This window comes from Pimephales promelas, chromosome 5 (genome assembly GCF_988280905.1).
Source record: "Pimephales promelas chromosome 5, fPimPro1.hap1.1, whole genome shotgun sequence".
Lineage (NCBI taxonomy): Eukaryota > Metazoa > Chordata > Actinopteri > Cypriniformes > Leuciscidae > Pimephales > Pimephales promelas.
Genome location: NC_142773.1, coordinates 16,646,299 through 16,662,391, shown reverse-complemented (window position 1 = coordinate 16,662,391; position 16,093 = coordinate 16,646,299). Strand labels below are relative to the sequence as shown.

The following is a 16,093-nucleotide window of genomic DNA, read 5'->3' as shown; positions in this document are numbered from 1 at the left end:
GTTTTCCGAAGATGAACGAAGGTCTTACGGGGTTGGAACAACATGAGGGTGAGTAAATACTGACAGAATTTTCATTTTTGGGTGAACTAACCCTTTAAGATTCTTTATGAACGGGCCCCGACCTTTTTGTTGTACTTTTTAAGATATATATATATATATAAAAAAAAAAAAACTAAGGGAAAAACTACTAAATTAAAAACTTTCAAGAATCTCACTCCAGGAATCACTTTTTAAAGTACTTGCTGGTACTATCTGGAAAAATTTCTTCAAAAGGTAGGAGAGTTCACGGGTTTACATGCACTAAATAATATGTCCTTAACAACCTTGCAGTCTTGTTTGTGAAAGCCTTACACACAAACAGCGGTTGACTCCTGTCAGCTCTGGGACTGTTTAGGAAGGTGCTCCAGGCATGGCAACCTCATAATAACCTCATTGTCAGGTGAAGGGAGAGGAGGCGCACACCGAGCACTGGGCTGTGTGCAAGATTAATGCCGTGATGGACGTGACCCTCAGGGCTCTGCTTGTGCTATTCTCAGCCCGACCGAGCAGATGGGCTACGTTCTCAATGGAGGAAGGAGGCGCGAGTAATGCAAGCACAAAGTCAAGTGCAAGCAGCTTTTTTTTTTTCCAGGGACACATATTTCACAACAATATGACACAATACCAGGCTGAGGGGAACAAATTGTGTTTCTGACCTTTTCTTGCTATAAATAGGAAGTAAAAATGCCCAGTGGACAAAGCTTTTTAAAAAAACATCTACAGGAAGGGGCATCTGAATTCTTGTCACACGCTGATTTTGTAATCCTCTCACTGTCTTGCTCGTCTCCGGCTCCATAGGCTCTTTTCCCTCCCGCCAACTACAAACACAACAAATTACTCCGTTCTTTTTTTCTTTCTTTTTATACTCAAACCTAAAAATAAAGAGACCACAAAAATCTGAACTTGAGTGACTCCAGATCCATCCTGCAGGGCTAACGGAAAAATGTTGTATGACAGAATCTATATCTGGCTTTCCAACGTACAGAAATTCAGTATAGGAGGCCATATAGTGTGCAAAAATGGACTGTCTTCAAAAGCAGAATATGAAGGTAGGAAGACAAAGAATGTCCGAATGCAATGTAAGTGTATAAAAAAAGGTTCTGAAGGCTGTACTTTGTTGCTTACTCTATAAAATCCCACAATCCTGTGTGAGTGGATCAACCATTGGTGGAAATAAAAAAATGGTATCTAATAGATTGACTGAAATGAGGATATAAAATGTAATTTAAAATACTATATATATATATATATATATATATACTGTATATATATTTATTTATTTATATTTACAGGAAAATAAGAACTGTATTCAAAGTCAAGACTGCACCTGCACAATATCTCTGCATTATCGAAATGTATTGCAGTTAATGTCGCAAATTAATTACATCTTCAACAGAGGATGTTGGGGTTGTATTACTGTACTAATTACGATCTACAGTGAAACATTGTTTTAAAAGCGAGGTGCAATAGAGGTAAAAAATCCAATTGTTTAGTCCGCTTAAACCCACCCGTTTCTTAGCATCGACTGCAAGCTCGTATTCAGATCTGCCTTCATCCAAATCAACTTTCCTTAGGTAAAACCCAGCCCCAACTCTTCCTTTTTTTCCTCTTTCGATAATCCGTTTCACTCGAATGTTAAGTCACAATACGAAAGAAAAAAAATGTGTCGCTCTCTACTTCCATTACTTTCCAAATTTAAATATAATTTCTATTGATTTACATACTTTAAGGCCTATCGTCTCGCATATCGCATAATTTTATAAATGATCATGTTTTTCTTCAATGTTTTTCAGCACTTTATGGTGCTTTGGAAGCACCTTCAAACACCCTGACTGACAGCTGCCTCAGGTTTCCGATTGGAAAGTAGATTTTGCCTGCCTTTCTGAAACAGCAAAAGGTTGCTACAACTTCTGGAAAACCAGAAACACTGGTTTTTCTTAGCTTCAGGAAGTTTGATGAATGATTTAGAGCATTCCGAGGAGACAAGCATCTGTTAGCTTGAACATCATGTTCTTTTTAGAACAGCAAGCGTGAATATCACACTTAATCACATCTATGGATTAGGAGCCAATTCATTAGCGGCATCCACAGCAAACTAATGACATTTCATTATGTTGACCAAACCGCTGCAGAGGTTGCAGGGCAAAAGGGAGGCTAAACTGTATGTTGCTAATCAAATCGAGCGGCCCGCTCTCTGGAGAGAGATCAGATTGCCTTTATCACCTAGAATGCCCGAGGTGTGGCAGATGGAGTGAATGATGGGAGGCGAGAACGGATATTGGCTGCTCTCACAGAGATGTCCTTTTGTTTGCCCAGGCCTTCGACAAGCTGGGTCAATCGCAAAAGAAATTGGAATAGATTAGCTGGGTGTAAAAATCAATACCAGACAGAGGGGTGCAAAAAGAAAAGAGAGCTGTCAAGGTCTCTCATTGGTGTGAATGAAAACATTAGAAAAAAAAATACAGTGGGAATAGGGATGTGTATCATGTACGATATATAATAGCCCCAAATCCCTCCCCAATGAGTTTTGTCTTCTATGTATCCAATGCTATAGTTGGGCAATATCACCCAAGCAAGAGTGTTGTTTTTCCCAAATATCTGCATGATTGCGATAATCATTATTCATTAAACTAAGTTAACAATTTGAGTTACATTTTAGACACAATTATCTGTTTTTGTTGATTCTAATTTCATATTCTAAAATGTGTTAAATAAAAATGAGAATTTGACATCAGAAGAGGTATAAAACTTAAAAAAGGTCATTAAAAAAGGTAAAAATCCCAAAAAAATCAATTTAAGGGGGAAAACATCACTCCTCAATGGAAAGGCTAAAATTGTGTCACTGCTGACAACTGACCAGCACACAGAACATGAAAAGCTTTGGGAGTCAGCTGTCCCAAAACCAATCAAGCAATCAAACACACACTAAGCAAAATCTAAATATCAACAAAATTACAGAAAATATTGAGAATATTCAGTCAATATCCCACAACTCTACATATGAAACTTGTGTCATACCAAAACATGTTGTGGACTATCTTTGAGAACAATTCACCACCTTGGTGTCTTTAAACGCCAAATTTACTTATGGAATGACAAACACCCAAGATTTATGTTTGCAGAAAGGAATTCTTCAAGACAAGCATGCTGTTGCCCAAAGCAGAGACATCTCTTAATGACCACTGACAGACAGGAAGTATCTATTATTTACACAGCCTTGTGCAGAACTGTAAAATATGCAAAGATGCAGCGTTAATCCCTTGAACTTTCAAGCAGGCATCAGACACGGTGCTTCCGCATCAAAAGAAAGATTCAGCAACTCTGGAATTTCATTTAAAGCAGATGTTTTGTCGACTGGTGTGTGTATACCTGCAGCACGAGAGGCTCGGGGTTGAACGCCAGCGTCATCAGCAGCTGCATTCGCTCCGTGTCCTTAAGGTTCTTCAGCAGGAAGCTTCCAGAGTCCTTGGTCTCCGCGTACCTCCTGACCACCCGGTCTAGAAGCCTCTGCGAGGGGCAGTGCACCAGATCCGACCAGCCCTCCACCACCTCTGGGGTCAGCAGTCTTACGTCCCCGTTAAGTCGGGCAAACTCCGTTTTGTACATACCCTGAATGAGATCACAGCGTGGTCTACCAGTGGCCCGTTTGCAGATCTTCTGATCGATCTCTGCCAGCTCTTGGTTGGAGCCCAGTCGCTTGAGCACGACCCTGCGCGTTCCTTCCCTGGGTTCCCCGTATTGAGCAAAATAGACGTTCTTTACATTGAAAAAGTCTAGGAAACGCAGGCGACCCCACATCTCGAAGGTCACCTGGCCGTTCATGAACTTGCGGCACCAGCTGGTGCCGAAGCAGGCCGGACACTTGTTGAGGCCGATGAATCGGCGGTCGGTGAGCTCGTTCCTCTGAAACGAGGCGAACAGGTTGTGAGTGTTCATCAGCAGGATCACAAAAAGCGCTACGATGAAGAGGAACTTGCCACATCGGTAGACGCGGCCAAATTTGAGCGACCGCAGCATGCTGATTGGCTGCAGCGCACTGAAGATGGATGCGGTTAGTCTTCGTCAATGCGAGTGTTCCATCATTGCTATGTGTAATATAATTATCATCCCCATCACGTTCACTTTAATTAGAGTGGTCCATGCTGGCAGCAATGTTGCAAGAGCCCCTCTCACCATGTTTTACAGGAGGGCTCTCTGGTTTTACGTCGAGTTCAGGCAGTAAGCTGCAACATCAGTAATCCACTCTACCTGAAACAGAGAAATTAAATCAGATTAATACAGCCATGCTGTATTAATGGTGCAGTTATATGCTTCTTTCAAATGCATTCAGGAGAACAGATTGTTCTAAAGAGTTTATTGGGGAAAACGGATGAACTGCAAGTTAGCATTTTCTTGTGTCAGTTTGTTTCAATCTAAAATTCAAAGCCCAGCCTTGTGGAGCGGGAAACAGAATGGTGGGAATTATTAAAAATTGAAATGGCAACGCTCACTGTGACTTCTCAACACTTCAAATTCAGTGATGTACAGTACACTACCGTTCAAAAGTCGTTTTTGCCTCATATGATTTTTTTATGTTTTTGAAGGAAGTAATCCAGGCTGCATTTCTTTCCTCCAAATCCACTAAAAACAGTAATATTGTGAAGTATTATTACAATTTAAATGAAATATATTTTAAAAAACAGATCTGATTTATTCCTGTGATGGCAAAGCTGAATTTTCAGCAGCCATTTCTCCAGTCTTCAGTGTTAGGCTACATTATTTTTTTGTTGAACAGAAAGTTTAAAAGAAAAGTATTTATTTGAAATAGACATCCTTTGTAACATTATGCTTGTTTGTACTGTCACTTTTGACAAATAAAACATCCTTGCAGAGTAAAAGTATTCATTAAAAAAATATATATATATATATTTACTGACCCCAACCTTGAACTTTTTGAAAGCATTTTCAATGCCTATTAGAGTACAGATTAAAGAATTAAAATGCATTTATTAAGAGGGTTTAGACGACATTTGATATCCAGCAAAAGAAACTGTTGCTCTAAGAGAACTCTCAATGTCTCTTATACAAACAGTAAAACAAAATTGACAATTATTGGCCCCAAAAAAATTACTTCCAAATAATTATCTCCATGCTAAAAGATGCATTATAGTAACTAATTGGGTTCAAGTCAGTGGAAAAAAAAATCTGTGTTGGCCGAACAAGTCTGACTCCTAACATTCAGTTTGTGTCATTTTCTTCAATAAACAACGGCTTAAAACTCATAATTAATGGTCAGGTTTCTACAACGTTCACTTAGGAGCAAAAATCTGCCTTTAAACTTGAAAGAAATAAAGATTTTGACATTTCTCGTGATAATCATAGATAGACAGCTATTAAAAATGTCATCGTGATCGTTTTGGCCATACTAAAAACAGCAACAACAACAACAGCAAAAAAAAAAAAAAAAAGACAGAGAGACAGAAAGGAAATGAAGAGATCCATACAAAGTCAATTTGCACATGCAGCAGAAAATTCAGGCATGACCGGGCTAGTCAAATATGTCCGAGTCAAACTAGATATACGACTCAGTGATTACATAACTCGAATTCAAAAGACGGTTTTAAACAAGGCAGCAGCGTGCATACTTTGAATTAAGTATTTGACTAAATATTGGATAAAGTAGGGTAGAAACATTTTTAATGAGAACAAAACCTTCCTAAAGTACACACTTTTGCACACAAAGCCTTTCATAATAGTGTTTCATAATAAAAGTGTTTTAATGTGTTTGGCACAGTTGCAATGGTAGTCTCATGTTGCCAGGCTTTTGACTATTGCCACATAAAGTCTAACCCACTTAACACAGACTTACACAGGAAGAGACCAGCATGTAAAGCGCTCAACCACAGTTTTTGTTTTTACGTGTCATATAAAGTCAGTTTGATCTGAAACCTGATAACGTATTAATAGACCGGTTGGGGAAAAACTAAACCAAAACCAAAAATAATGGCACAGCAATCTAAGCCCATAAACAACTGTGTAACGAATGTGGAACACGTGCATAGATTCTTTACCCAAAGGTGATAAACACTGATTATTCAATAGACATAACTGGAAACATGTATTAAAACCACAAATCATATTTCAGCTCTCCTAATTAAAATAATTATGGTAATCTTCAGGAAATGCCTTGTCGCATAATGACAAAACAATACATTTACATTTATTCGTTTAGCTAACGCTTTTGTCCAAAGCGACTTAAGCCAAGTTCACACTACAGGATTTTAAGCCCGATTTAGGCCCGATTTGCAAATCGTTGAGCTCGCCGATAGGTCAGGGTGTTATCGCGTGCAAATCGCGGGGTATTAGCGGATGATGAACGCTTGCCAATCTGTTAGTATGAAAGAGGCAACAATGCATGAAAGATGCTCGCAGATGCGTCGCCGAGCCCAGAAAAATATCTAGCATAGATATCGCGCGACTCAACCTCAGTGATGTCATGAGCTGCAGCCAATAAGAGCAAGGCATGGGTTGAGGTCACCGGGTAAATCTTATTTTTTTTTCTATTTTTGCATTTTTTTTTTCTCAGAGCAAATCATTGTGCAAACAGTTTGAAGCATTAGTTTCTCTCTGACATCCATATTTCGCGTGTTGTGTTCTTCTCTTCTTCGCTGGGTATTGCACGTGCTGTTTTGCGTCATTTCCGGTTCGTCTTATCGCGTGATTTTTCGTGACAAAACATGGTTTGTAGACAAGATAGAATCGTTGTGTAGTGCGTTACCTTCTGTTGTGGATCAATCACGTTGTGTTGTGTGGTGTGAACAGCTCAACTTGAACACTCCTGATTTCACTGAGAGCAAGTCATGTAGTTTAAAACCACACAGTTCAGCCCAACGTTTTAAAATCATGTAGTGTGAACAAGGCATTACAATTGCTATACATGTCAGAGGTCGCACACCTCTGGAGCAACTAGGGTTAAGTGTCTTGCTCAGGGACACATTGGTGTCTCACAGTGGATTCGAACCCGGCTCTCTCACACCAAAAGCATGTGTCTCATCCACTGCACCATCACCACCCATATTTTTGTACTTTTTGTAACAAAGCCTTTAATAATGAATATGCAAAAAAAGAACAACTAAAGATGTATGTCTGACAAGACACTGGCAGGAAGCAAATGAAAAACAAAAGGATTTGGAAAAATGGCAAAAAATAAATAAAGCAAATCAATTGATGATGTTTGTAGCCAATTTGTAAGCATGAAACCATCAGTAAGGGCCGGTTCACACAGAGTTGTTGTTCCTCTGACAGCAAAAACGCAAGACGCAGGTCAGTGGAACAAAAAAAGAGAGCAAGTGATTTCGAAAGTCGAACATCTTTTAACTGAGAAATGCTCGGGACGCTGCAAAAAGACGAACGACGTAGCCCAACAGATGGCAACAGACACTTTGTCAGGTTTTGTCGGCTCACTGTGTTAGTGTTACTGTTAGTTCCTGTGACAATGTCTGAAATTTGATCGTTTCACAGTGTTTGCTGAAAAAATAGTGCAAACACGTCTATCTATCTATTGAAAAACGATGGAAAAGTAGCGCAGTGGAATGGGAAAAACCGTGTTCTGTGTGAATTGCCCCAGGAGCATGCAAGTTGATGTTTCTCCGTGGGTTTCTTTGAGGCTCATGTGAGTAAAGCTGTAGTCATATTCTGCCTCTCCCTCAGCACTTTACGAGCGGGGAAAAAAGGTCCAATAAAAACCACACCTCATCTTGGAGAGAGCGAGAGCTCGGATAACTAGACATCCTTCTCACCGGACATGTTTCCTATACAGAAAAAGACACAAAGCGCTCGCTGCTCACAACTTTTAAGACTTAGTATATATAGAGCGCAGAACTTCTTCTGAAGGGATAAGGCACATCATGCAGAGAGAGGTAAACAGACCTGGAAAACGTCTGGCAGATGGTGACGGTTTTCAAGATGATTCATCAACACCAGTTTCAAAGCTCCACAACAAACCTGGGCTTCAGCACTGCGAAATAAATCCAGTTTCTAGTAAAAAAGTGTTCAACATTTACCCTCGCAAATGAATTTAAACAATGATGCTTGGGAATGCCAATGAGTCCTGTCACGCTATGCAAACTTCACTCAATACTCTCTCAAAATATTTTGATCAATTTCTATTTGCAAGACTCCAAAAAGTCATAAGAAAACCAAAAGTTTTTAAAATGTGTCAAAGGTATCTCATTAGTATCACACACACGCGCGCTTCAGTGCGGAAAAAAAGTCAACACTGACTAATTCAAAATTTAATCAACTCAAGAACAGTGTAAGTAAATGTAAATGATACGTGAATGCCTTTAAAAACAGGCTCTCTTTGTTCTCTATAAACGTTTAAACAATGCACGCTGGGCAATTGATTGTGTTGCGTGCTGCTTTAAGTTCCACTTCTCTGTGGTTTTGAAAATGAAAAACCACAGTTGTCACAGCTATTGACTGCTCGAGTCAATAATGTTTGATCACACAATGCGGCCGAGCCGCTATGCTGCAACTTCAACAGTCACTATCCCAACCAGATAAAGAGCAATAAATTATCCATGCTGTGCTTGTAAGAAACCTCACCGAACAGGAGCCAAGCACAAATGTGAGGGGGGTAGATGTCAGCTTGCACTTTACACTCTTATGATTGATGGCTGTAGTGTGTGAAAGCAAGTGGGTGACCTACATGAACAATCCTTAAAGGGATAGTTCACCCAAAAATGAAAGCCCTGACACCATCATTTAGAAAGCTTCATGTCTAGGAGTTCAGACTTACCACATATGGAAGTGGCACAAATCAGAATTGAACAAGATCAGGTTTCACGTGGTCATATTCCATAAGAAAAACAGATCTGAGTCACATGCGAGTAAAAAAAAAATCGTATTTGGGCGACATTTGCCTGCATTTTGAACGTAGACTAAGTTGCAGTCTGGAGCCCAGATGCCATTACAAACTAATTTGCCATACAATTCCTGTCAACACACACACACACACACACACACACACACACACACACAATGAAATCAGCTCAGAGAAACTTTCAAAGCATCCTTTCACTAGTTGAGGGTTAACTGTAAATATTCTGTAAAAAAAATTGCCCTTCATTGTATTAACTCAATTTTTTTATTTCAAAATCAAGGCAGCAGGTAACTTAGCCTACTTTTTTAAGTTAAACCAACAAAATGTTTTTACAGTGATTCGTTGACGCTTGAACAAACAACATAAACTAGTTTAAGTTCTCTTTCTTTAGAGATGACGTTGAGTTATTGCAAGTCATATAAACAACACGTGAAAAGCTGAAAACGTCTGTTTTTTAAACCATGTCGGCAGCTGACCATTCAAACTCTGACCGCTGGAGTCAATGGTCAACTCTCCACGTCAATCATGGACAAGAAAACTGTAGAACATATTTAACTGCGGATAATATAACGGCTAGAGTAGTGGGAAAGCAGGTAAACATGATCGAGTAATGCACTCGGGAACTTTGACTTTGTTGGTTTGATAAGTAAATGGCAAACGTGGGTATAGTGATGCACTCTAAGCAACATAACACGGAACGAGATGTAGGAATCATGTTGATGAATATTGGCATGATAATAATAATAATAAATAATTATTATTATAGAGCAATTTGTAATTCATTATCATCAGTGCAAAATAGAAAAGTTTCACCATCCATTCGGTTTAGCAATGTTACTTTATCGGTTTTATACAGAAGTTAATAAAAGTTCATACACATTTCACGGTAGAAAACATTGGAAACAGGAATATGACCACACGCAATGATGACATGCAAATTCCACAACCTACCTAATAAAAATGTGTGAAAGTAATACGGGTTTATCCCACTCGCTCGAGGAAGCGTTCGTTGTCAATTTTTATGAACTCCAGTCTCTTTTCATCAGCCGCGTGCATCGACGCTTTCCCACGTTGTCCATTTGTTGCGTGCACACTCCCATTCCCTTTTGTTTATTGCTTTAAAATTCGCAAAGGTTGTCTTCTCAATCTCGAGACAAGTTCAGTCTGCGAGCGTTGAGGCAGCAGCACAAAAGATCCGACTCCGCGGATCGGGTTTCGTATTTACGACCCTTCTGGTCAGTTTACGTTAGTGGTTACTAGGTGATCGTGTTGTAACTCCTCCTCCCTCGATATCAGGAGCGCTGCCCTCTTCACGTCCTCATCCTCAGGTGTATTTTCCTGACCTGCAATTGAGGCGTTTTATAGTAAAAAAAAAATATATATATCTATTTTATGGAGGAGACCTACTTTGACCACTCTGTCGTCAAATAACGGGTGAGTTAAAAACAGAGAATGTGTGTCACAGTTGCTCGCCCATACAAACACTTTCCAAAATGGCAATTGATGAGATTTTGAGTTCATAAGAGGACGCGAACATGTTATTGATGTAGGCTATGCATGGAAAATCAAACTGTTAGCTATCGCATTATTGTGTAGCCTAAGCTAAACACATTTTTATATTTCATACAATTAACGTAGACTACTATATTATCATGTTATTATGCGTTTATGACTGTAGGCGAATACTGCATAACTTTGTAAAACTTGCCTAACCTTATGTCAGGTTATTTGATGAAAGTGTAACATTCAATTAGACCTACTATTATTAGTAACTTAGCCTATTATTTTTAACAACCTACTGGACTTTGAATTAACAAGAAAATGCTAATGTAGCCTGACTTTGAACATTTGTCTCCTTGTAAACGTATTTCAGAATATTTTAATGACGGTATAACGTTGATTAATAAAAAATAGAATATACAAATATTTAAAAGCAAAGTTAATTTATTTTGGAAATAATGAGAAACCCATCAATCCTTCCTCGTCACAATATTAGAGCTCTCTAGGAGATGTCACTGCTCTGGTGACATCTAGTGGTTCTTTTTTCGAAAAAAAAAATATATATATGTTATGCAGTGGCTTTTTAAGGTGTTAATCACACATAGAAATGATGGGGAGTGACATAATTTCATTGCATTAGATACAATATCAAACTTTTAAATACCTAGCCCCTCCCTGCAAACAAATGATGCTGGACTTTTTCCTCAGTTAGCCTGTTTTAGAGACGATTTACAATGAGTAACTGTTGCTCCATCATTTGAAACAATTCAAACATTTGTAATTTTGAAATGTGTTGCATGAACACTAGCAGTCAAAAGTTTTAGAGTGGTAAGATTTGTTTTTAAAAGAAGTCTCATTTGCTCACCAAGGCCGCATTTATTTGATTAAAAAAACAGTAATATTGTGACAATTTAAAATAAATGTTTTCTAGTTTCTATTTTAAAAATCTATCAGCATCATTACTCCAGTCTTTAGTGTCACATGATCCTTCGGAAATCATTCTATGCAGATATAATGCACAGAAAAAAAAAACGTTCTTTATTATTATCAGTGTTGAAAACAATTGTGTACTTTTTTTCAGGATTCCTTGATTAATAGAAAGTTCAGAAGAACAGCATTTATTTGAAATATAATCTTTTGTAACATTATAAATATCTTTCGTGTCTCCCCTAATATCTCCCCTAAAACATTTCAAATCTTAAGGGACTATATATTAGTGTGTAAATGTGTTCTGTCGGCCCCGTCTGGTGACTCTCTGTGGCAAAACCCAATCAGAGTCATTAGCCTGATGTTCCAGATGAGCAGAGACAAGAATAAGACGAATATCATCCCATTACTGAGTCCATTTAAGCAAGAAGACGGAGAAGATCCATGACGTCTGCAGTCAACTTTCATTCAACACCAGTGCACAGAGATAATTTGTCAACAGATGAGACAAGACACTCATATGAACAAGCAGGATACACACACACACACTCAGAGATCCAACTCATGGCTGACTTGGACTGTTAAGCAGCTGCTCATTTGTGTTTTATTTGTAGACCAAATGCATCTGAACAGACCTTTGTCAAGCTGTTAAGCAAACAGCAATGTCTGAGCGGACTAAAACAAACAGACATGTAAGTCACATTCATATGGGTGTAGTAACATTATATGAAAGTCAGTTTAATTCGATTTTTACATTTTGGCTTATAATCAGATTACAATTGCTTTTTATTGATTACATTAATCTTTAAAAATGGAAGAGCATTATTCAGAATTCATTGATCCTCCCTAATTATTCTTTTATATCTTTTAAATGTCCCTTTCTTTTTTTAAGAAAAGAAAGAAAGAAAAGCCTGTTGTGTATGTTCAGAAAGTCTTCCAGTTTTGTGGAATTGCAAACATCCACTGGTCAGGTGAGAAACCTACGGGAGGCCACATAAACAAATCAAATATTTCATATTTTTGTTAGTATTTCCTTTTTTATACTTATTTCTTTTCATTTAATATTTTACGATTAGTTCATTATTAGCTTATCCTAAATTTATGAACCCTCTTGGATTTCCTTCCTTAAACCCTTTAGGAAACCATAATGTTTTAATGCACTTTATTTTCACATAAAGTAGGTTTTGCATTAACTTCTAAATCTAATGTTAAAGTTCATTTTCAACTTTTTTCAACATTTTTGAAACATAATAATTTGTGGTTGTCATAACCTGTTTTCATGACAAATTTATTTGACCATACATTTAATAATCAAGACATTGTATTGAGTAGCTATCTCTCAAGACATTGAGACATCTCGCCTATTCATCATTATGAATTGGCTAATAAAGTGCATGTACGAAATGCTAAGAGTTTAATTCCTTAGCGAACTAATCTGCTGTCGACACTAAATTCCTGAGGTAATGCTAAGATATTATTCTCAAGCTGTTTTATTTATATCTTTCCGCAGGTGAAACACTGGTTGAGAGATGTAAACATATTGATAAATCATATTTTCTTCTTCCTGTGCACTTTTTACCCCTACTAGCAAATATATATATATATATATATATATATATATATATATATATATATATATATATATGAAGAGTTCAGATGCAAAAGCCTCTAAATGCCATTTGAAATTTTCTTCTTTAATGATGATTTTTATCAAACTTGTATAATTAAGTTCAGTAGTTTCACTTAAATAACAATTCATAGGTAATTATCATTGCCATTTAAGTGAAATCACTGAACTTAAATATACAAGCTTGATAAAAATGATCATTCTAGAAGAAAATTTCAAATGGCACTTAGAGGCTTTTGCATCTGAACTCTTCATATATATATATATATATATATATATATATATATATATATTACTCACGGGGACCACGGTTGCCATCTTTGTGGTAATACTTACAGTGTGCACTAGATGGCGTCAAACATTTAGAGATGCTTGTTAGGACTGAGTTTCTAGACTGTTTGTAAATAGCGGTTTGTGTGGACACAGTTCTAGCATACTCAGAGGTTAGTGACAAAGAAAAACAGTGTCAAAAATAAATGATCTTGTAAATTTAGATTAGATTAGATTAGATTAGTTTTGCTCAAAACTGTCCCACCGCTACTGAACGACCCAAAGCTGAGCCGAACTCCTGTCTGTCCCCAGCCTGAGGGATCGAGGATACTTGAACACCTCCCACGTTAAGTTAATTAAAGCTTGCATGTCTTACCACTATTGTGTTGGATTCTTTCCCCGTGCAGACTCGAGAGCCTCACAGATACACAGAGGTCACGTTAATAAGTGAAAAACAATTCTTATGTGGAAGAGATATATTTAAGGGTACAGTAGCACCCAGTCACCTGGTCAGAGTTCAATGACCTCTTACTGTGAGACTGCTGACACCAGTCTGAGAGCTTGCTTTATTTAGATTTTCTCTAAGTAAAGATTCTTTCAGGCAAATGCTCGATATCACTTAAAATAGGCTTGTCTTAAAGAGCATTTCATGAAAAAGCGAGACAAAAGAACATTCCCTTCTTATTAAAAAGAAACTATTCTAGGACCATCTGATGGAAAGGGCTGACCGCACAAAACTGAAATGACCCTGACAAGAAATAGACTCGAAAGGCCAGATATATCACTCCTCCAAGCCTCCAGCCCTAAAGATTTGGCAGGATACAAGCATGACTGTAATTTTCCATGGAGAATTACCGGACATAAGTTTCTTTGTCTAAAAATATGTCTGTGTTTCTCAAATCCTCAAAACATCTGGTTTAAGTCATCTTTCCGCACTATAGACTCAAATAGTTTGCTCTTTTATGGAAGTGTAAGTATTTGAATCTCTTGGATCACCCTTGAAATTACAGATGAAACAGAAATGCTCTTTTTTTAAAGCAATAATTTTCTCTTTAAAAAAAAAGAGGCTTTGAACTGTCTGGATCAGATGCCAAATTAAAGCTTCAATTCATTCAAGCATCTGTGTGCAGGTTATACTTCTTTTTTGTGCTCAATTTAAAGTAGTTTTGAGCATTTGTGATCTGATGGAGGCGTGCGAGTGAAATGAAAGAATAGAGCCGACCAATAAAAGCATTTTGTCACTTTGTTACCTCAAAGGCTTATGATCACAGAACACAGACGGCTTTTTTGAGATAGATGCTTTATTCACTGGAGACTGTGTTAGTTTCTGAGTAATTTCAAATGTCTGCTTCAAATATACAGCTGCTCATTGTAATAATAGGAGGTACAACGCAGGCCTCCATGCTTGGTTTGGTTTTGTAGAAGAAGAAAAATGTACATATTAATGACAGTTGACATGATATCTGCTCACTTTACAAAATAAAAAGCTATATTTTGTAAAAAGTAAAGAGTGTTTGGAAAATGGTTTAATTTAAAATATGTGACATTTTCAGGTACAGCCAATGTTTATACATCAAGGCTGACAAAGAAGAAAAAAATGAAGATCAAGCCCAAGAACTGAGCCCCGTTGACAGCTTAATGGCAAATCATTTGATGGAGTGCATTATGTGTGCTATATTAGCGTTGTCGCCTGTAGATTGAGTCTATTATCAAGAGATTTTGATTTCTAAGTGCCCCTTTGTTGAGCCTCTGTTTAAACTCTTTAGCAATATTCTGTCTTGATCTGCATTTACCACCATCCCGCAACAGGCTTCAAATGCACTCTGTTTTTTCGTTGTGCTTAATTTACCGATACAGATACCTCTATTAAATAGATTTTTCAACCCGATCTCACGACCAAGTCGTACGAATTCGACGAATGATTAAAAAGTGGCTAATTCGTAACAATTCATACGACCTCACTCGTACGAATTAATACGATTTTGCTAAATCGTACATATTTTACGAATTGGCCAATTCGTATGAATTCGTACGAATGACCTACCCCTGACCCCGCCCCTAAACCTAACCATCACGTGGGTATAGACAAATCGTACAAATTAGTACGAGTGAGGTCGTACGAATTAGTACGAATTAGCCACTTTTTAATCATGCGTCGAATTCGTACGAATTGGTTGTGAGATAGTGTTGGATTTTTACATTGTTTTTGGAGTACAAAATGTGTATTTCTACCATTTAAATGTTCAATTTGTTCGATTCAATTTGTCTTGCCATCATAAGTGACCAATGGTGATGCAATAAGCTTAAAGGAGTAGTTCACTTAAAAAAGAAAAAAACTTTTGCTGATAATTTACTCACCCTCATGTCATCCAAGATGTCCATGTCTTTCTTTCTTCAGTTGAAAAGAAATTAAGGTTTTTGATGAAAACATTCCAGGATTTTTCTCCATATAATGAACTTTACTGGTAACCAAATGGTTCAAGGTCCAAAAGACACTTTCAGTGCAAACTGCAAACTTTTCAAAGGGCTTTAAACGATTCCAGACGATGAATAAGGGTCTTATCAAACGAAACGATTGCTCATTTAATAAAAAGTTTAAGTTTTATAAGCTCAAATGATCGCCTTGTTTTGTTCTGTGATGCATGTTTGTGACTCTCCTGTTCCAACTCGTTTATCAAAATGAACAGTTTTTTTTTCATGTCATTTGGTTCATTCAACGAACGAAATGAACCAATTGACTCGTAAAAAGATTTTTTAAGTTTGAACAGGAGAGTCACGAACGCGCATCACAGAACAGAGCAAGGCGAGCATTTAAGCTAATAAAACTTTTTTTTTTTTTTTTTTTTTTAATGAGCGATCGTTTCACT

General features: G+C 37.5%; 1 protein-coding gene across 3 annotated transcripts in view; it reads right to left on the bottom strand.

Annotated features, from left to right (window-relative positions):
- The window catches only part of dipk2aa (divergent protein kinase domain 2Aa), a 29,024-nt gene extending 18,888 nt beyond the window's left edge, over positions 1-10,136 (bottom strand). The window contains exons 1-3 of one of the 3 annotated variants that reach the window (XM_089131037.1): positions 9,854-10,136; positions 7,948-8,035; positions 3,409-4,287 (exon numbers count right to left, since the gene is read on the bottom strand). In XM_089131037.1, the coding sequence (XP_088987163.1) occupies positions 3,409-4,056 (648 nt within the window). In that variant the 5' untranslated portion in view covers positions 4,057-4,287; positions 7,948-8,035; positions 9,854-10,136. The remainder of the gene's footprint in view (positions 1-3,408; positions 4,288-7,947; positions 8,036-9,853) is intronic. The other 2 variants (XM_039661285.2, XM_039661286.2) reach the window with 2 other exon arrangements.
- Between the last annotated feature and the right edge of the window lie 5,957 nt (positions 10,137-16,093).